The 21,397-nt window shown below is 48.6% G+C and overlaps 1 protein-coding gene across 2 annotated transcripts in view; it reads left to right on the top strand.

The window, feature by feature from the left end:
• HIPK2 (homeodomain interacting protein kinase 2) overlaps nt 1–21,397 on the top strand; it is a 208,084-nt gene that overhangs the window by 173,764 nt on the left and 12,923 nt on the right. For both annotated transcript variants that reach the window (XM_043463855.1, XM_043463856.1), the window contains exons 13-14: nt 14,625–14,869; nt 21,069–21,229. In XM_043463855.1, coding sequence (XP_043319790.1) covers nt 14,625–14,869; nt 21,069–21,229 — 406 coding nt within the window. The remainder of the gene's footprint in view (nt 1–14,624; nt 14,870–21,068; nt 21,230–21,397) is intronic.

Raw genomic sequence — 21,397 nt, 5'->3', positions numbered from 1 at the left:
TGGAGAATCCCCATGGACAGAGGAGCCTGTGGGCTATAGTCCGTGGGGTCGCAAAGAGTCGGACATGACTGAACGACTAACACTTCACTTTCTACTTTTCAAACTGATTTCTATAATTATTGAAAGCCAAAAATAATTTTGAGTCAGTTTGGTCTTAAAAAAATAGTTATAGGCCCTCTACATCTGGGGGACGTGAGACCATAATATGGCACACAGTGTCATTATATTTCAGCCCTCATAAGCTAAAAAATCTCTGCCTCGGGCTATTGAATGTATTCCCAGTTGGTCAGGCTGTTTCTCAAACATTGCCTTGGCTCTCTCAAAATTTGAGGTAATTGTCCAACTAATCAGAAATTTCCCTGTGTCTGATTAACCCAATCTTTCAAACTGCCAGGTGGCCTTTTATCCAGAGAACATTACTGTTTATTCCAAAGTAGTAAGAACTCATTTCACTCGCTGTATGCTTCTGGGGGAGAGGGAAGAAATATTTATTATATTTGTGAAGACTGTTAAGCCTCGTGCCAGAGCCTCTTTCCTGTGCTTGCCAGCCAGACTGAAACAGCTTGGTGTGAGTTTGGGCTGTCTGATGGTCCCCTGGAACTTTTCCCTCCAGTCAGTCTCCTGGTCTTTAGCATCCCTGGGCCTCACGACCTGGTAGATCTGAAATTTCACAACCCCAACCTCCTGGCTCTTCCCACTGGGACCCAGGACCCGGGAAGGGAGGCCTGCCAGTCAGAGCACATCCTGTAACCCAATGTGAAGATAACATTCACATTTAGGCCCAAATTATTAATTCCTAATTGGGTACAATGTCACTGATTATAATCACAAATCCTTTTGATTAGATAATAAATTCTTACCTTTGAAATCATTACACGATGTGCTGATAGACTGATTAAAACATTGTCACTACAGCTATTCCTTCCTGCATGGGGCATTGCCTTCCCACCTCTATAATGAGCTCAGCGTCTTGTCTTTTCACGAGAGGGCTTGTGTAACACTCAATCCAGTGTCCTCTTTAAAGGCCCAGCCCGGTCTTCTGTGTGTCTCAGAGAAGCATGTGATGGAGCATTTCTGTCCTAGCAGTGGGTCAGGTGCCAGAGGGGCCAAGGAGCTGAGGGCTGGGGCGTAGCGCCTCACCCCCAGCCTGCCTGTTCCAGAACTGGCCTCAGTTTCCTTTGTTTCCTTAGGAGAACAGTCCCAAGCTGAGTCCATGCCCCATGCCTCCCAGTCCCTTCCCAGAGGGAAAGGCTCCTCCCAGCTCCAGCCCGGGCCCTGGCCTGGAGCAGCGTGTCCACACATCTGTGGCATCAGGCATAAGAAGGACAGGCAACCTCACACAGCCCTTTGCCACAACTGGAAAAAGGCAGTTTTAAAATCTGACAGTTGACTAGATTGGAATATCATTTTAACATTTGAGTTGACACGGAATCTCGACATATGTGCTCAGGAGAGAACCGAATAGTGGATCTGAGGGGAAGGAGGATGAGAAAGCCATCTCTCCACCCATCAGGCCGCTGCCAGGGCCGAGGGCACAGAGCAAGCCGGAAGTGCAGCCTGCTTCTGCAGCAGCCCCAGGGCCCAGAAAGAACAGAGCTGAAGCATGTGGCAGCATGGGAGGACCTTGGTGTCAGTGAGTCACGACTTAGGGGAGGGCAGAGAAGGGGCCGACGGGCAGGTGCATGTGTGAGCGACAGCCAGAGATGGTGAGTGACAGTGGGCTGCTGAGTACCAGAGATTCGTAACACGGAAGATGCAGGGGCCGGCCTGCCTGCCCGCCCAAGCTAACAAGATGCACCAGAGACATTCCGTCAAACATGGGAGGCTGCAATTGGAGGCCAGAGAGAAACCGAGAAAGGTGTTAGCTGTCCACAGGTGTGATGGGAAGCTCACAGAATGAGAAAATAGTGTTTTCCAGAGAGATCAAATAACTGTTGCCTTGAAGAAATGTTTGAGGACCCAGGAAGGCAGGAGAAGGTATTGGAGCCTGTGGAAGATAAAACAGAAACCAGTAGCTATTTTGTTTATAGAGAAACCATCGTGTAATGTGACCACATTAATGTGACTGCATTTTGTAATGAGGAAAAAGATAGGGGGAAATATGAGTACTCATTCTTAGAAATCAGACTATCGTAAAATTTAACAGGGTAAATATTTATTGGCCCCACTGGTAAGATATTATGCTCGGAACCACAGGTGCTGCATAAATAAGGTAGACAGTCTTTGTCCTCAGGAGGTTTGCAGGGTAATAAGCAAGATAAGACATGTACAAATCTTCATAACACGAAACAGGTTACCAGGCCCCTAAAAACTAGCAGAGGACTGTGGGGATTCAGAGGGGAAATAGCTTGAGGAAGTAGGAAAGAGGGGGCTTTTCAAGGTCAGTGGTCCTGATAGGCTTAGACAATGGGCAGAGGAGGTGAGGCTGCAAATTCCAGTGAGATGAGTGGTGGGTGGAACCTCACCGGTGGGCGGAGCCTTAGGTGGGCAGAGGGGGATCAAGAACAGGTGGGGTTTGCTGATAAGAGAAAGTGGGAGGTCAGGACAAAAGGGATTTCAGAATGGAAAGGGGGATTTGCGGGAGAATCTCCCCTTAGGTGGGCGTGGCCAGCTTTCCGAGGAGATGCTAAGGAGCTCCCAGCAAAGCATCATTTCTGGGAAAACAAGGACGGGACATGCCCTCAGTGCAGGCCACTGGGGAGCCGCCTGGCCACCCTCGGACTGTAAGCTTCTCTACCCATCAGGGCTCCAGTGGACGCGTCCCTTCTTGACCCTGACCGTCCTCATTCCCAAACCTAATTTCTCCCAGCTGTGAGCAACTTGATTCTGCTCTTCGGTGTTCTGACCTCATTTCCTATTTGCAGCTCAGCCCCAGTACTAGCCCTGTAACCCTGCCTGAAATGCCAACGGCTTCCCCTTACCTGACTCAGCCTCAACACAGCCTCTGGAGAGTTGAGGGATGGGGGTTGGGGAGTTCCTGTGATGCTCACAGGGATGTTGAGCATGGGATCACATGGCAGCGTCTTTTAGAGCCAGCCTAAGACAAGTAATCCTTGATGGCTCAGTGGTAAAGAATCCGCCTGCCAATGCAGGAGACAAGGGAGATGCAGGTTTGATCCCTGGATCTGGAAGACCCCCTAGAGGAGGAAATGGCAACCCACTCCAGTGTTCTTGCCTGGGAAATGACATGAACATATGAGCCTGGTGGGGTACAGTCCATGGGGTTGCAAAGAGTCAGACACGAGTTAGCCACTGAGGACATAAGCACAAGCATGTGGGTAAATCTCCAGGACCAGGTGACATTGTCTAGAATTTTCAGAGGAATGTCAAGGCGAAATTATCGTTCCCGACCCCCAGCATGTGGCACTGTTAGCTGCCAGAGCAGATGGACACTCAACAACTCCTACTTGTAAGAAGGACTCCAGAGTGTGAGGGGCAGGCTGGGGGCGAGTGAACCAGACAGGAAGGGGGCTGTAACAGACATTCCCCAGGGGGTTTCACCTGTACTGTCTCTGCATCATTTGATGAGATAGACAAAAGGCTGGCAGTTGAAGTCCCATTTGATAGATGAGGGAACTGAGGCCTGGGAAAGGTAAGTGACCCAGACTGGCAAAGGTTCTAAGTAGCAGAACTGGGATTCAGGTTCCGTGACAGTGAGGAAATGGCAATCTTAATTACTGGCAAAAATAATTGATTTCTCTTTAGTCATTAATTCAACACATTATAAATTATGTCCTCGGCCTGCTCTGACCATCACCATGCCCACACCCATGGTCTCACCTGCTGTGTGCAGGGCACCAGGCCAGGGCAGTGGGGAGTCCAGGGCATGATCACTGAGCCCTGACTGAGGCCAGGCACTGGTTGAGTGCAGCTGCTCTAGCAGCAGGCCGGGCAGAATTCAGCTGTTCTCATTTCTTCGAGAAGGTTTGAAAAAGCGAGGAGGCCAGGCAAGACCCAGTAGCCTCCTCTTTTTCCATGTTGAATGAGGGGGCCCTGTGGTCATGGCTAGAGTTGTTTGTGTAAAGATAGAAAACAGATATGTTTTTGGATTCCCCAGGATTTGGTAGTAGAACCAGTCATACTTTAAATACACATAAATGATTTTGATGAGAGGAGCAGCTGACTCTCTGCATGTGCTGAATAAGCCATCTCTTCTCCCTTGAAATTTCCTTGGAGAAAGTTTATGGGTGCCCGTCTTATCATTCAGACTTTTCTGCCAACCTTGCCTTGTGCTGAAACTGTCTTTTAGGGGCCATGAGGCTACATCATACAGGCTTCCAGAGTGTGTGACCAGAGTGGCTCATTTCAGCTGATCCATTAGAAATCATTTTGCCCGGTCTCCATTATTCATTCATTTATCTGCTCATTCAATTATCTATTTCTGGTAGACAGGGTTCATTTACCAAGGTCATCAGGGCACTGCTGTATCCTGCATCACTTTGCAAGTGATGCTTAGAGCGTCACAGCTAATCTGACCAAAATGTGAACTTCCCTAGGAGATTGATTCATCATTATCCCTAAGGATTTTAGACAGGGATCATTCTGAAACTGTTTATCCCCCAAAAGTGTGACCACCCCCCCCCAAATGTTCTTTTTGACACTGAATTGAAAATCCAGATAAATTACTATAGAAAAGTCACAGTCAGGAAGGTGATGTGCTACTGCCCAAAAGACTGTCTGAAGAATTAACATCCACTTAATGGGGGATAGCACACACACCCACTCAGGCCAACTTCGTGCTGTGTTGGTGGCGTCAGAGCCAGGCCTGAGGAAGGAAGCACAGGAACCCAGCATGCAGTGTCATTTGGAGGGCTTTCTATTTTTCGGTGTTAAGTTAAATCTGATGACCAATTTCCATCACCTGACTCTTTCCGGGAGATGTGAGTCTTGAGGAGAGTACTTCATGGCTTCCTCTCTCCTGGGCTTCAGTCAGAACATCCCAGTGGTTAAGGGCTGCATTTTATGAAAAGACTGCATTTTGAAGAGGAGATACTGCACCCAACTGCCCCAGCCGCCAGTCCTACACTTCCCCGTGTTACAAAGCTGTTACTGATGTGTAGCGATGACCTGGTGTCCTCCCTGCCTTCCGCAGGGCAGAGGGAGCAGGGCAGGAGTGGTTTGGAAAGCACAGGGCAGAGCCGCGCCCAGGGGATGGACCCAGCGTGATCAGGAGAGACTTGGAGGAATGTAGAAGGCAGGGGGCAGAGTGAACACCGGCCACTGTGCGTGATGCCTGAAGACCAGGGCCACCCATGGCTCCTTCCAGACCCCGTTTCAGATTTCTACAGAAGGTAGTCAAGTTAAAAGTGATCATAATGGTGACGTGTGTATATGTGTGCATATCTTGGGGCTTCCCAGGTGGCGCTAGTGGTAAAGAACCCACCTATTGGTGCAGGAGACATAAGAGATGCAGGTTTTGATCCCTGGGTCAGAAAGGTCCCCTGGAGAAGGAAATGGCAACCCACTCTAATATTCTTGCCTGGAGAATTCCATAGACAGAGAAGCCTGGAGAGGTACAGTCCATATTGAGGGACATACATATATGGATAATGTAACTCAAATGGAATGTATGCACCAAATTTAAAATGTCGAGTTTTGTTTTTTGGTCCTCAGTTCAGTTGCTCAGTCGTGTCTGACTCTTTGAGACCCCATGGACTGCACACCAGGTCTCCCTGTCCATCACCAGCTCCCGGAGCCTACTCAAACTCATGTCCACCAAGTCGGTGATGTCATCCAACCATCTCATCCTCTATCGTCCCCTTCTCCTCCTGCCCTCAGTCTTTCCCAGCATCAGGGTCTTTTCAAATGAGTCAGTTCTTCGTATCAGGTGGCCAGAGTATTGGAGTTTCAGCTTCAGCATCAGTCCTTCCAATGAATATTCAGGACTGATTTCCTTTAAGGTTGACTGGTTGGATCTCCTTGCAGCCCAAAGGACTCTCAAGAGTCCTCTCCAACCCACAGTTCAAAAGCATCAATTCTTCGGTGCTCAGCTTTCTTTAAACTGGAGGCCACGTGATGCATCGGGAGGAGCACGCTGACCTGGTGGCATTGGCACCCCTGTCCCCCCACCCACGTGAAGGGCTAGTTAAAGGCTGTCGGCCGTTTATTTCTGGTTGGGTGGAAGGGGAGTGGGAACAGCACAGCGAACAGTTCACACCCTAATGCCACTGTCACCGACTCGGCCCTGGTGGAGCCCGAAGGAGGACTCTCAGTTGCCTTACATTCTCAGTCCTCATGAGTAGGAGGAGCCGTGTAGCTGGTGATGAAGAGGGAGTGCGGGCTCTGGACAACCCAACAGCAAAAAAAAAAAAAACAGTAACCGAATTTAAAAGTGGGCTAAGGATTTGGACAGAGTTTACTTAAAAGATGTACCAGCAGCCATATGAAAAGTGCTTAGCCTCAGTCATAATCAGGGAAATGCAAAGCAAAACCATGGTGTGATATCACGTCACACGTGGCAGGATGGCTGTTACCAAAAAGACAAAAGCTGACGTGTTGATGGAGGAAGTGGAGACGTTAGAACTCTTGTACGCTGCTGGTGGGAGTATAAGTTGGTGCAGCTACTATGGAAAACAGTATGGAGGTTCCTCAAAAAAATTAAAAATAGGGACTTCCCGGGTAGTCCAGTGGTTAAGACTCCATGCTTCCAATGCAGGAGGTGCAGGCTCAATCCCCAGTCAGAGAACAAAGATCCCATATTCTGTGGGGCTCAGCCAAAAAGTGAAAAACAGAACTGCCATGTGATCTAGCAGTCCCACTTCTGAGTGTTTATCCTAAAGAATTAATATTAGAACCTCAAAGAGATACCCACTCTCCCATGTTGCCTGCAGCATCAGTCACAATAGCCAAGATGTAGAAGCAACCTAAGTGTCCATCAGATGAATGGATAAAGAAAATGGGACCGGTTCGTACAGAGGGATGCTGTTCAGCCTTAAAAAGGAAAATGTGCAGTATGCAACCTCATACATGAGCTATCTAAAATAGTCTAATTCACAGAATCAAAGAATTATATCTCGGTTGCCAGGGGCTGTGGGACATGGGCAGTCGCTAATCAACAGGCATAAATCTCAGTTACAATGAATAAACTTCAGAGATCTGCTATACAGCGTCACTGATACCGTATTATATACTTAAAATTTTAAGAAAGTAGATCTCAGGTTGCATATTCTTACCACAGTAAAATAAAAAGTTTTAAATAAACTAAGACCACACTCAGTCACAAAAAGAAAAAGCAGCAGAAGAATGCTAGCTCTTGGTTCCAGCCCAGCTCTGTCCCTAACCAGCTATGTGACCTTGAATATCCAAGTGACCTAAAGCATCCTAAAGTACCCAACATTTTCCTGTTCTCAAAATGAAAGTTATAACTTTCTCTACCTTATAGTCCGGCTGTGAGGATTCAAGGGGATAAAACATGTAAAGGACTTTGAACAGTAGTTGTGCATTCAGTAAACATTATCTATCTATATTCAGTAATCAGTGTCATGATAACAGAAGAGCAGTTTTCGCATATAGTGTAGATTATGGCATGGAAAGTTCATTGGTGGAGATGAGTTTTGACTCTGGTCCTGCAGGGTGGAGTTGACCGGCAAATAGAAATCAGAAGCATATTCCAGGTAGGGTCCTACAGAGAAGGGGTCGCAGAATTGTGTCTGATTCTCCAGCCATGTTTTCTCCATTGGGGCTGATTTCTTTGCTTCTTAGTTCCTTGTTTCTTTTCATCACTTGAAAATGATGAAAATCAGCTATTGCCATGACAACACAATGCAGTCATGAACTCTGGCAGCTTTGTTCTTTATTCAGAAGTGATGTTCTGTCGAGGCCATTTAAGCAAGGATTTCTCATTCTGCTCTTGTCACTGTCTGTCTCACTTCCATTAACCAATTCATAATGGGATTGATAAGCTATCAATAATAATTAGACACTGTCGTGGGATGAATCCCAGCAGAATCGACATGTAGGAGCTAAAAGAATCCGTAGTCACCGTGTCAGATGCGTGCTCATTTTTAAACTGACTCATTTAACAGCTTCCCATTTGTTCTTTAATCTGCATAGTACATCAAGTAGAGCACAGAGATTCTAACAATAGAAGAGATTAGAAACAGAGCTATCAAGTTAATTCACCTCTTCCAATCCTGTCACATATAAACCCAAAAAGGTAGGTATATCAGCGTCAGACTGTGTTGTACCTGTCTGCTCGTCAGGCATGGGGACTTCCAGCTCAGAAAAAAGCGAGGAATCCCTGAAGAGCTCAGAGAGGTTTTATCCCACACTCCTGATAGATATCAAGAAAATGACATGCAGAATTCCTCGACCCCTTTGGTGGAAAGAGTCACTACCTGTTAGGTTTCCGTCGGAAGATGGCTTTCAGTTCTGAGGGGTCATCTAGATCAGCTGTCAGCTTTATAAGACTCTTGCCAGAAAGCCATCCTTCAGTGACAGGAAGCTCATTGGTTCATGAATTGGCCCACTGTATGTTCAGATGATTCCAGTTGTCAGAAAATTCTTACTTGTATTGACCTGAAGCCTCTCTGAAATTTCTAACTTGAGTAAAGAATTCCAAGTACATCCACCTTGAATTCAGTTACAGCTTGGCCAAAATTAGTTGGAGGCGCGGGGGGTGTTTAATTTGCCCATTTTCTATTTGTGTCTTAGTCCCTCAGTCGTATCTGACTCTTCATGACCCTATAAACTGTAGCCTTCCAGGCTCCTCTGTCCATGGGATTCTCCAGACAAGAATACTGGAATGGGTGGCCATTTCCTTCTCCAGTGGATCTTCCTGACCCAGGGATCAAACCCACGTCTCCTGCATTGGAGGCAGATTCTTTACCATCTGAGCCACCGGGGAAGCCCTATTTAATAAACTACACAGAACCTAAGGAGGATATGTAGTCAGCAGGGAGTGTCTTGGTCTGGGTCTCCATGAAAAATACGCTTACTAAAAGGATTTATTTTCTCTCCAAATTAGGAGTAAAGCAAATCCTCTTTTAAATGTCTTTAAAAATAAATATTTGGGGAACCACAAATGGCTTCTTTAATGCCACTCTCCCTAACAATTTCATAGCAGGTTAGAGCTGGAGGGACATCCAGGGTCACCCCAGTATATCCAAGCCACTGCCCAAGGTCACACCAATAACATGGACAACAGCGCCAGGCCTAGAGCGCCGGCTCAGAGGACACATTTGGCAACAGCCAGCCTCTGTCCTTCACGTGGGGCCCGCCACCCACAGGCTGCACCTGCAGCAGAACATTTCTGCGTTTAGTGAGGTGACCAGATGAGTCACTGTGTGTGTGTCATTTAATCAGGTGGAACTGGCTGTGACCGAAGCTGAGAGTGAAGGGCGGGGCAGGCTAGCCGCACGCTCAGTCTCCCGGCGCTGACCCTGGTCCTGGGAGCATTTTGTGAAGGTGCCAGGAGTGGGGCATTAGAACTGGGGGCGTTTCCTCTAACAACATCTTATGACACGACAGATTGCTCACAGGCCCGCCCCAACCCCGCAGAGAGCAGCTGTGGCTTCTTTCGCCAATTCTTTTTTTTTTTTAAAGGCAGCTCTCCTTCCTCCCAGTGTGTGGTAGGTTAATCACTCAGTCCGACTCTTTGCCACCCCCTGGACTATAGCCTGTCATCTGTCCATGGATTTTCCAGGCAAGAATACTGGAGTGGGTTGCCATTGCCTTCTCCAGGGGATCTTTCCATCCCAGGGATCGAACCCGAGTCTCCTGTTTCTCCTGCATTGCAGATGGATTCTTTACTGCTGAGCCATCAGGAAAGCCCCAGTGCTCCTTCCCATTTCCACAGCTTTCCAGAACTTGCTGCTCTCAGATTTCATGTCCCTACTTTGGAGGCTTGGGGACCTTTCCCCGGTGCCCCACTTTCTAGTTCTTCTGCCACATCTGAGTTGTTCATCCCCACCTACCCTGTGAGTCCCATTTGCTTTCTTGTTCCTGAATAAGCAGATGAACTTTAAAACTTGAGATGTAATTTGCGTACCATACAATTCACCTATTTAAAGTGTCCAATTAAGTGGTTTGGGGCCTATTACATTAATTTTTTTTCAGTTGTGGCACTCAGTCTCAGTTCAGTCGCCCAGTCGTGTCCGACTCTTTGCAACCCCATGAACCGCAGCACGCCAGGCCTCCCTGTCCATCACCAGCTCCCGGAGTTTACCCAAACCCATGTCCATTGAGTCGGTGATGCCATCCAACCATCTCATCCCCTGTCGTCCCCTTCTCCTCCTGCCCTCAGTCTTTCCCAGCATCAGGGTCTTTTCCAGTGAGTCAGCTCTTCTCATCAGGTGGCCAAAGGACTGGAGTTTAAGCTTCAACATCAGTCCTTCCAATGAACACCCAGGACTGATCTTCAGGATGGACTGGTTGGATCTCCTTGCAGTCCAAGGGACTCTCAAGAGTCTTCTCCAACACCACAGTTCAAAAGCATCAATTCTTCAGGGGTCAGCTTTCTTTACAGTCCAACTCTCACATCCATACATGACTACTGGAAAAACCATAGCCTTGACCAGACGGACCTTTGTTGACAAAGTAATGTCTCTGCTTTTAAATATGCAGTCTAGGTTGGTCATAACTTTCCTTCCAAGGAGTAAGCATCTTCTAATTTCAGGGCTACAATCACCATCTGCAGTGATTTTGGAGCCCAGAAAAATAAAGTCAGCCACTGTTTCCACTGTTTCCCCATCTGTTTGCCATGAAGTGATGGGACTGGATGCCATGATCTTAGTTTTCTGAATGTTGAGCTTTAAGCCAACTTTTTTACTCTCCTCTTTCATTTTCATCAAGAGGCTCTTTAGTTCTTCGCTTTCTGCTGTAAGGGTGGTGTCATCTGCATATCTGAGGTTATTGATATTTCTCCCAGCAATCTTGATTCCAGCTTGTGCTTCTTCCAAGCCCAGTGTTTCTCATGATGTACTCTGCATATAAGGTAAATAAGCAGGGTGACAATATACAGCCTTGACGGACTCCCTTTCCTATTTGGAACCAGTCTGTTGTTCCATGTCCAGTTCTAACTGTTGCTTCCTGACCTGCATACAGGTTTCTCAAGGGGCAGGTCAGGTGGTCTGGTATTCCCATCTCTCTATACATATAATAAAGTTTGCCACTTTAACCATTTTTAAGTGTACAGTTCAGTGACACTAAATACATTCACAGGGTGTGCAGCCGTCACCATTATTTCCAAAACTTTTCCATCACCTCAAACAGAAACTTTGTACCATGAAGCAGCAACTACCCAAACTCCTCTCCCCACCCCGCAGCCCCTGGTAACCAACTTCTAATTTACATTCTGTCTCTATGAGTTTGCCTATTCTAGGAATCTCATATAAGTGGAATCACACAATATCGGTCCTTTTGTGTCTGGCTTACTTCACTTAGCATAACATTGTCAAGATTCATCCGTATTGTAGCGTGTATCAGAACTTTATTCATTTTTATGGCTGAATACTGTTCCATTGATCAGCTGATGGGCACTGAGGTTATTCCCACCTTTTGGCTATGGTGAATACTACAGCAGTGAACATTAGCATACAAGTCTGTTTTGGCTTTCAGTTCCGTTTTGTACTTACCTAGACCAGAATCACTGGGTTATACAGTAACTGTTTACCTCAAACTGTGTTTGAGCAACAAGCATGTGGGCCTTTTGCATTTCAGCTGTTAAAAGTAGAAAGTGTAGTTCTTTATCCCCTGCAGTAGGAAATGGCAACCCACTCCAGTGTTCTCGACAGGATAATCCCATGGACAGAGGAGCCTGGTGGGTTACAGTCCACTGGGGTCAAAGAGTCGGACATAACTGAGCGACTGAGCACACATGCGCATAGTTTTTCTTAATTAAGATATATCCAGTTTATCAAAGTTAGAATGAAGAGCTATAAGTATACACAATCAATTCATTCCTTGCCTTCTTCAGAGTTCTTAATTATCATCTGCACAGCTCACTTGACAGTTCATCATGGAAGTCTTTATGACATCCTTTCTCTTTAACTGATTATTTTAAAACTTTTAGTGTGTAACTTGTCATGTTTTTATACAATCCTTCACTGAGATTTTAATCATTATACAATCCTTCAGTGAGATTTAATCATCTCCTAGGGCGGAGACACGTATTATATTTCTTTATACAAAAATTCCCTGTAGCACCTACTATAGATCTCCAAGGTATCTAACTGATGGGTTTTAACGTCTTTCCTATCAGTCTTCTGGTTTATTCCTAGACTAGAAACTTTCCCAGCAAGTCTGTACCTTCATAGAACTCATTTTGCCTAGAGATACTTTTTCCTGCAAATCTGTTTTCACATGTTAAATGAGGTAACACCAATAATAGAAGCTAGTTTTCATAGAATACTTACTCTGTGTTGTATACCATTCAAAATACTTTGTGTATTTTCTCATTTGAGTCTCAAAACAAGCCTGTGATGTAAGTACTATTATTATCTACACCTTACTGATAAGGAGATTGAATCGCTTGGAGGTTGAACAGTCACCCAAGGCCACCAGCACTTGCTGAAGACATCTGTCTGCCGGCCTGTGTCCTTACCCACAGACGCAGAGAGGGACGCTTCCACCCTGATCCAGAGGGGACAGAAGCGAAGCCCCAAGAGGAATTATCCAGCCCAGATGTCAGCAGTGCAGGCATTGGGGAGCAAGGCATCAGGCCTCCTGTGAACTCACTCCCAGCCCTTCAGCCTTTTAGCCCTGGGGTCCAGTTTCTCGTTTCTCCACTGCCCTCAGGTGGGGCAGAGATCAGTCTTGGAATCTGGCTGTCACTGGCTGTGTGACCTTGGGCAAGACACCTGGGTTGGGAGGTGGCAGTATTGTGGCTCCATTAGGCGCTCTATAAATACCGGCTTCTTAGCCAAGTGGTTGGACATTGACCATCTTACTTAGGCAATCGATATTTCTTAAAAATAGATGATCAATATACAAAAATAGATGCGATCCATTTTTACACCTTTCACAATAAGCAACCAATTCCATATCTGTCATCCCACCAGCCTCTCAGGGAGCTGGGAGGCAGACAGAATTGGTTCCCAAAGTGGCAAATGTAAATATCTCAGGAAAAAAGAAATGTGCTGGCCCAGAGCCAGGCAAAGCCTGTTCTTCCCCATCAGTGTGTGAAGTCTCGGTTCTAGAATGAAGACCAGGGGTTCAGAGCAGCGCCCTCACAGGAGTCTTTTACCCCCACCCCACCCTCAGCCCAGCAGTGGAGAAGCTGCAGGAGGGTCGGGACTTCCCTGAGATGGGGACTTGGGGGTCTTGGGTGGCCTGCCCGACAAAGCCATCACCCATCCCATCCCCAGAGCAGAGAGGTAGCTGAGGCTGTGGGGTCCAGCTCCGATTCCTCAGCTGTGTGTGTGGGATTAGCGTGGTCAGCGCCTCACTCTCCCATCCCTCTCACTGCATCCCAGCCCCTCTTGGATGCCTTATCCTCTCTTGCCTAAATTGGCGGGGTCTCCCAGGCCCCAAGCCTAATAAAGCTTATGCTCTTCGTTCCCAGGGGTGTTCTTCCACACCACAGCCTCGGGTTGCCGGGGTCTGGCTGGGTGCTCTGTGTGCTTTTATGTCCCTCCCTGGTGGCTGAGAGGGCGCTGTGTGAAATGGAATAACTCCTGCCTTATCAGTAAACAAGGATGTCACAGCCATCAGTGATTTCGGGCCTCCAAATATAATGTCAAATGGAGTATTTCCTGCCGTAGTAAACAGGGATGTCACAACCTAGCTATTTTTCCTTAATTGACAATAACCTTTTGATGTTCAGACTACTTGCCCCTTGCTACAAACTTCTGTATAACCTGATTCCTCCCCCTACCTCCTCGGAACAGTTATCTCAGGATCACTTGAGATGCTGTCTCTCGGACTCCAAGTCCTAGGTGGTGGTTGTATCGTCACTCATTTGTGTCCAACGCTTTGCAACCCCATGGACTGCAGCACGCCAGGCTTCCCTGTCCTTCACTATCTCCCAGAGTTTGCTCAAGCTCATGTCCCTTGAGTCAGGGATGCCATCCAACCATCTCATCCTCTGCCATCCCCTTCTCCTCTTGCCCTTAATCTTTCCCAGCATCAGAGTCTTTTCCAGTGAGTCGGCGCTTCACATCAGGTGGCCAAAGGATTGGAGTTTCAGCTTCAGCATCAGTCCTTTCAATGAATATTCAGGGTTGATTTCCCTTAGGATTGACTGGTTTGATCTCCAAGCAGTCCAAGGACTGGGAATGCCCACCAAACAAAAGATAACTCTCCGTTTCTAGGTTGTGACTTTTTTAGTGGACGACTGCCATGCAGCTCTGGGCTGCCAGTGCTTCCCCGGCAGGTCTGCTGAGCCCTGCTGCATGGGGGAGAGCCCAGGCCTGCCCAGAAGGTTCTCTCACCCCATTTCCAGAAGCTTCTGTGGGCCCCACTCCAGCCCCTTCTCTTGCCCTCACATCTTCCCCACCCCCACCCACACCCCCGCTGCTGAGATTGGTGACTCCTGGGTTTCCCCATTCGGGTTCTAGAGAGCAGAAGTCACATTCCTACCCTCTCTCCTGCCCTCCTGCCCCTGCCCGCAGCAAATGCGGCTCTGCCCGGCCAGTCAGGTGTCTCACAGCCTCTCACGGTCCTGGTCTCTCCCTTTGCGTTTCCAGCACTGTCTCCAAGCAGAGAAAAAACGTCATCAGCTGTGTCACGGTCCACGACTCTCCCTACTCCGACTCCTCTAGCAACACCAGCCCCTACTCCGTGCAGCACCGCGCCGGGCACAACGCCACCACCTTCGACACCAAGGGGAGCCTGGAGCCGCACTGCACGGGGAACCCCCGGACCATCATCGTGCCCCCCCTGAAAACCCAGGCCAGCGAGGTGCTGGTGGAGTGTGACAGCCTGGGGCCAGGTAATTCGGGGCGGAGCTGCCAGGAGCATCTCTCTGGAGGCTGGTGTTCTGCTTTCTGCAGCTCACAGTCTCGTTACAGGAGCATTTAACAACCTGGGTGTGGGGAGTGGGTGGTTAGTAGATCTTCACCAAGGATCCTGCTTGAAAAGATTCCTTGTTGTCAGCCCAGGCGGCCAGAGATGACCTCATATCTGTCACAAAAACTCCCCCCTGTGATGACGGCCACCTCCTTTCTAAATTATATCTCATGGACGGATGGATGGATGGACAGATGAGTGGATGGATGGACGGATGGGTGGGGAGTTTGCAGAGAGTTTGTTGCCTGAGTGGGAACAAGCCTGGTCAGCCCTCAGTGTTTCCTACTGAGGGTGGCTTTCTTTGCTCTCAAGAGACCGTCCTCAGGAACCACATGTTCTGGAATTATTCCATTTGGGCACCCCTTAGGTTTCTCGTACCTGGTGGCAGTGCAAACATTGAGGAGAGTGAGAAGGGAGCCTTTCTTTTGTAAGAGGGGTGAATGCGAGAGAGAAGGCGGGTAAGGGAACCAGTGGGTCCTAGGGCCAGTGCACCCATTTAGGAAAAGACACATCTGAAAGTTGAGAATCTGGGCATTGACTCCTCAAACCTTTCCTGTCCTCGCACCCTTAAGTCCTCAGGTCGCCTGCATGTAGCCCATTTATAAAGATTACAGCCTTAAATGCACACATCTTGGTGTGAGGGGTTCTTCTGCTTAATTAACAGTGACGGTGTCAAGACTATGTTGTTGAAAACCTTAAGACCAGCAAGAAGAGAAGGACATATTCTTTTTCATCTGTAATCCAAAATCCAAAAAGCTCTGAAAATCAGATTTTAAGTTCACAGCAAACTCAGCTGGTAAAACCAGACCTGAACTAACCAGAGGCAGTTTGCAAGTCCCTTTGTCATATTCCTACTTGTGTCATAGTCATATCTGTGCCACTTAGTGAAATGTCCCCGTATTTTATAACAGAAATATTCACTTCTTTTTATTATGTGGTTAGTGCCCAAGGCTTCTTTGGGGGTAACCTAAAATGTTGAATATGTATCAAATTCCCTTCTAAAATCTGAAAGTCTTGATTTCAAAAGTGTCTGACCCCAGGGATTTCTGATCAGAGACTGTCGATCTACAGAATGAGATGATGAGTGTTGTAAATTGAGGATGCCCGTGTTCCAAGACCTCTCAGAGGGAACTCCGTAGCAGTAACAGCCCCTTTACAATTCAGGACAGTGGTCTGTAAGAATTGGCTCAGAACAGACCTTACCCAGGTCCTCTGGGAATTCATAAAGGCAGGGGTTGCTGGGGTGGGGGGGGGGGGCAGCAAGTAACTGATGCTGAAATTCCCTCGGCCTTTTAAACACAGAGGAGGATGCATGAGAGAGTGGCCACATCATCGCAGGTTAGGCATCCTCCAGCTCAGAGCTTTGTTGGTCTTGGTCCTGGCAAAATTGGGAGTTATTGAAACTTTAAGATGAGGTGGTCCAACCCCTAGTTGAGACAGGTGAGGAAACCAAAAGCCAGCTTTGCCCCGCCTAACACAGCAGTTTTCTGTCAGGACCCAGAACAACAGTGAGATGGACGGAGGCAGCTTTGTGGAGCCCACAGGTCACCCTTTTCGCATTCCGTTGCCCGTTTCCACCATCAGCTATTTGCTGTGGGCCACCCATGGCAGTTTTGAGGACTCACCCCACTACATTTCCACAAAGATTGTTAGAGCAGAAGGGATGAGAATCTCTCAGCGATACACTGGACCAAAAAAAAAGGAAGTTATTCTCAGAATTCTCAGAAAGGCTGCTGGTTCTAAAGCACCTCATGCTGCTGTCTCTGGGGAAGCCTGTGGTGTGATTTCCTGATGTAAAGAGAGGTATATGTTCCCCTGTGAGGACCTGCCTTCCTAGGAACAGCAGAAGGCAGGAAGGAGCTTCATTTTGGTCCCTGTCGGCCCACCAGCCTGTGGTGTCTCTCAACACTGACACCCACTGTTAGCGGCACAACCCTCCTAGCTCAGCTCAGAAGAATCAGGAGAGCAGCCTTCCTCGGTCTCCTGGGGCCCATTCGGCCCCTTTATGGCCAGAGTGTGAACCGGCCACCTTTGTGGGGATCCCAGGGTTCCCTGAGCCCTCTCAGGTCAAGACAGAGGCTGTGCAGTCCATTTTCTTTCTCTTTTTTTGGTTCATCTTCTCTCAGTGCTCACCCCCTCTGTGGGTCTCAGTTCAGAAAGGATCCCTGAAAATGTCTCACGTAGCCTCCTCAGGTCTCAGGGTAGTTAAGGTTCTTCTGGAAGGCAATAGAACAAACTCTGCACTGTCATAAGGAAAATGCAGGACTGAGGGAAAGGTCAACCACTAAGTCCCGGATGGGACAGAACTCCTTGATCTGAGCCACTGCAGGCCCAATGCCTGCCTTCTGGGCACTGCGTCTTCCTGACCCAGTGACCCCCCAGGCTCCCAGTTTCCCTGTCCCAGAAGACAGGACTTGATGGTCCCAAGTTGGGGCAGACATCTGTTCCTTGAGCATCAGCCTTAGCCAAGGAACAGGGCTCAGTAATAAAGACATCAACCATAGCTAACACTGTTAAGAGCCGAACACGTGCCACATACTAAGCATTCTATGTCCTTTAACTCAGGTAATCCTCACAATGACCCTAACGTAGTTTCCATTACTCTCCCAGTTTTCCACATGGGAAAACAGATTCACAGAGAGGTTAACTCCACCGTGGCCATGTGGCTGGCCTTCCAGGGCTCACCCGGGATCTGAAGCACTCTGCCACCCGCCTTGTGTGGACAGGGCCACCAGGGGCCACCCATGAACCCAGGCCCATTCCCAAGCAGCAGATCTTTGAGAGCAGCTAGGAAAGATGGAGGGCAAGAGGAGAAGGGGACAACAGAGATGGGGTGGTTGGATGGCATCTCTGACTCAATGGACATGAGTTTGTGCAAACTCCAGGAGACGGTGAAGGACAGGGAAGTCTGGCGTGCTGCAGTCCACGGGGTTGCAAAGAGTTGGACACGACTTAGGGACTGAACAGCAAGGCTCGGATAGAGAGCTCTGTACATCCTTCCAGCTCCAAAATAGGCCCCAAGAACTTGACCTTCAGCACTTGCCTTCTCCACTCCGAGGTCACTTCATTCCTCTCTGCAGGAGGAAATTCCTTTTTTAGTCTCTTGGTCCCTTTCAAGACCCTCTTCCCTGATTCTGGGGTCCCCTGCTCCGGCGACTTGACAAGCTCTGACCCAGCCCCCCACCCCTGTCCCTGCGATGATGGTGGCCTGGCTCTGTCACATCCATTTCATCTGAAGCTCTCTAATTTCTTCACTTACAGGCTCAAGCTATGGGTCCCTTGCATTTAAGAGTTTCTCCCTCAAGTATAATTACCACAAAGTTCCTAGAGCATTGACACAGGAGCAGAGAGGTGCCGTCCACAGCTGGGCTGAGGCAACCTGCACATCTGGTGATCTGCAGGGCAGGGAGGAGCTGACCACCCCAGCACAGCAGCCCCATGGCTGAGTGATGGAGACTGAAGTTGTCCTGATAGCCAACATCTGCAGCTTTCCATCCTTCACCCTACAATGGGTCCCCTAAACCCTTCCCTCAACCCCACCACCAGGTTTTGGGGGACCTTTGAGAGTCTAACCAGGTTTGGCCTGAGCACAGACCCTGACTCCATGACGCAGGTCAGCTGTATCCACCAGGGCCAGGCTGGCTCCTGCTCTCCTGGAAGCTTATGAAGAATACAAATTCCTGGGCATCTCGCACTTCAGTGGGTAGAATGGGAGGGCCACTGGGCACCAATGCACAGTTGAATTTGGGATCTCTGCTAGGACCCACCCCTTCCCAGCGAGGCAGCTCTTCTTTTACTGGGGCGGGGGTGGGGGGACGGCTGTTGCCTCCAGTAGGAGGCTCCTCTCACGCTCGGGGTGCTCCCCAGTCTCCTGCTCCCGGGTTCCCGATTTGCCTTCACTCTCCAGCTTTGTCTCCATCAACAGTTAATCAGCATTCTCTCTTGCCGGCCCCAGCCTCAGGCATCTCATCATCATGACTTTGATCTCATCACCCTGGGATTTGTAATAGAATTGATCCAACCTAGTTATGTCAAGTATGCTTCATTAATTGTTAGCATCCCTACCCCCTAGAACAGCCAGAGGGTGCGGAGTGTGCTCAGTCACTCAGTTGTATCCGATTCTTTGTGACCCTATGGACTGCAGCAAGCCAGGCTTCTCTGTCCATGGGATTCTCCAGGCAAGAGTGGGTTCCCATGCCCTCCTCTAGGGGATCTTCCAGACCCAGGAATCAAATCCACATCTTTTGGGTCTCCTGCATTCACACGTGGATTCTTTACCACTAGCGCCACCTGGGAATGACCAGATGTGCTCTTTTTACACTCACAGTCCTGGGGTGCCTGATTGAGACTGCATCTTTTGTGTTTCCCAAAGATGCTCATCCCCAATAAATCTTCCGAATTCTCACAGCTGACAGCACGAGAAACAGCCCTGCCTTCTGAGGTCCTGGGTTTGTCTTGCCACTTCTCCTTTTTCTGGGGTCTTTTCTTGAAGTCCCTACTCTGGGAGGCTCCCTGAAACGTGGATGGTTTTAGAGTCGGGGAGTCTGCAGAGGACACTGCAGATTTTGGCTAGTGTCTGGACTCCCTGTGCTAAAGGCCTGTTGGCATTCACTGTGGATCACTTCCTCTTGATCTAGACAAAGCTTCAGGACAGGAATACCTGATGTCAGGAGAGACACTGAGAGGTAGGCGAGCGGTCACACTCAATTCCGTATGTCCCGTGTCCTTGCACGTGGTCCTCTGACTTTGCCCCCTGGAGACACACATCCCACTCTGCTGGGGATTGCTGTTCACAGGTCACTCGGCACCAACAATGACTGAAATGGTTTCTTTAATATAAACTGCCTCCCCCTTTTCATTTTATTCTGGTTGTTCCCCCGACCCCTGGATATATTGTTGTTGTTCAGTTGCTAAGTCGTGTCCGACTCTTCATGACCCCAAGGACTGCAGCCCTCCAGGCTTCCTAGTCCTTCACTATCTCCTGGAGTTGCTCAAACTCATGCCCATTGAGTCAGTGATGCCATCCAACAATCTCATCCTCTGTTGCCCGCTTCTCCTTTTTCCCTCAATCGTTCCCGCATCAGAGTCTTTTCCAGTGAGTCGGCTATTCACATAAGGTGACCAAAGTATTGGAGCTTCAGCATCAGTCCTTCCAGTGAATATTCAGGGTTGATTTCCTTTAAGATTGACTGGTTTGGTCTCCTTGCTATCTGAGAAACCATAGTCCCTTTGCTGAGACTCAGTTTGGGTGGTGGTTTGGGGCCTATTACATTAATTCTTTTTCAGTTGTGGCACTCAGTTCAGTCGCTCAGTCGTGTCCGACTTTTTGTGACCCCATGAACCGCAGCACACCAGGCCTCCCTGTCCATCACCAATTCCCGGAGTTTACCCAAACTCATGTCCATTGAGTCGGTGATGCCATCCAATCATCTCATCCTCTGTAGTCCCCTTCTCCTCCTGCCCTCAATCTTTCCCAGCATCAGGGTCTTTTCAAAGGAGTCACCTCTTTGCATCAGGTGGCCAAAGGATTGGAGTTTCAGCTTCAGCATCAGTTCTTTCAGTGAACACCCAGGACTGATCTCCTTTAGGATGGACTGGTTGGATCTCCTTGCAGTCCAAGGGACTCTCAAGAGTCTTCTCCAACACCACAGTTCAAAAGCATCAATTCTTCTGCGCTCAGCTTTCTTTCTACTCCAACTCTCACATCCATGCATGACCACTGGAAAAACCATAGCCTTGACTAGATAGACCTTTGTTGACAAAGTAACGTCTCTGCTTTTTAATATGCTGTCTAGGTTGGTCATAACTTTGCTTCCAAGGAGTAAGCGTCTTTTAATTTCATGGCTGCAGTCACCATCTGAAGTGATTTTGGAGCTCAGTGTCACCAGATAGTAATTCTAAAGTCCATCAGGGTTTGCTCCCAACCAGTGGAACAAGCTCCAGCCTAGGTGTCATTCCAGAGTCAACATCATCACTGGGTCTGGGGGCAGTGCGGCTGATGAGGGATCGTCCAGTCACGGGACTGTGTCCTCGAAAGACTACTGTTGTCCCCCTAGGGCAGGGTCTTCTGAGCAGCCAAGGACCTGTGACTGACCTTTGCCCTTTTTCTCTTCACGACACAGTCAACACCAGTCACCATTCGTCCTCCTTCAAGTCCAAGTCCTCCAGCAACGTGACCTCCACCAGCGGTCACTCTTCAGGGAGCTCGTCTGGAGCGATTGCCTACCGGCAGCAGAGGCCAGGACCACACTTCCAGCAGCAGCAGCCTCTCAATCTCAGCCAGGTAAGCACAGGTACCCCCACCACCCCCCCCCGCCCCCCTCCTCCCACCAGCTCATCAGGTGCCCTGAGGTAGCAGGAAGTGCCCCAGTGAGCTCTGGTGTTCTCCTTCTGCTGCGGGTCACCTTGGGGAAGGTGGATCCTCAATTCACGGAGAGCCAATCCAACGCAA

This window comes from Cervus canadensis, chromosome 3 (genome assembly GCF_019320065.1).
Source record: "Cervus canadensis isolate Bull #8, Minnesota chromosome 3, ASM1932006v1, whole genome shotgun sequence".
NCBI classification, from domain to species: domain Eukaryota; kingdom Metazoa; phylum Chordata; class Mammalia; order Artiodactyla; family Cervidae; genus Cervus; species Cervus canadensis.
This window is presented reverse-complemented; position numbering and strand designations above follow the sequence as displayed.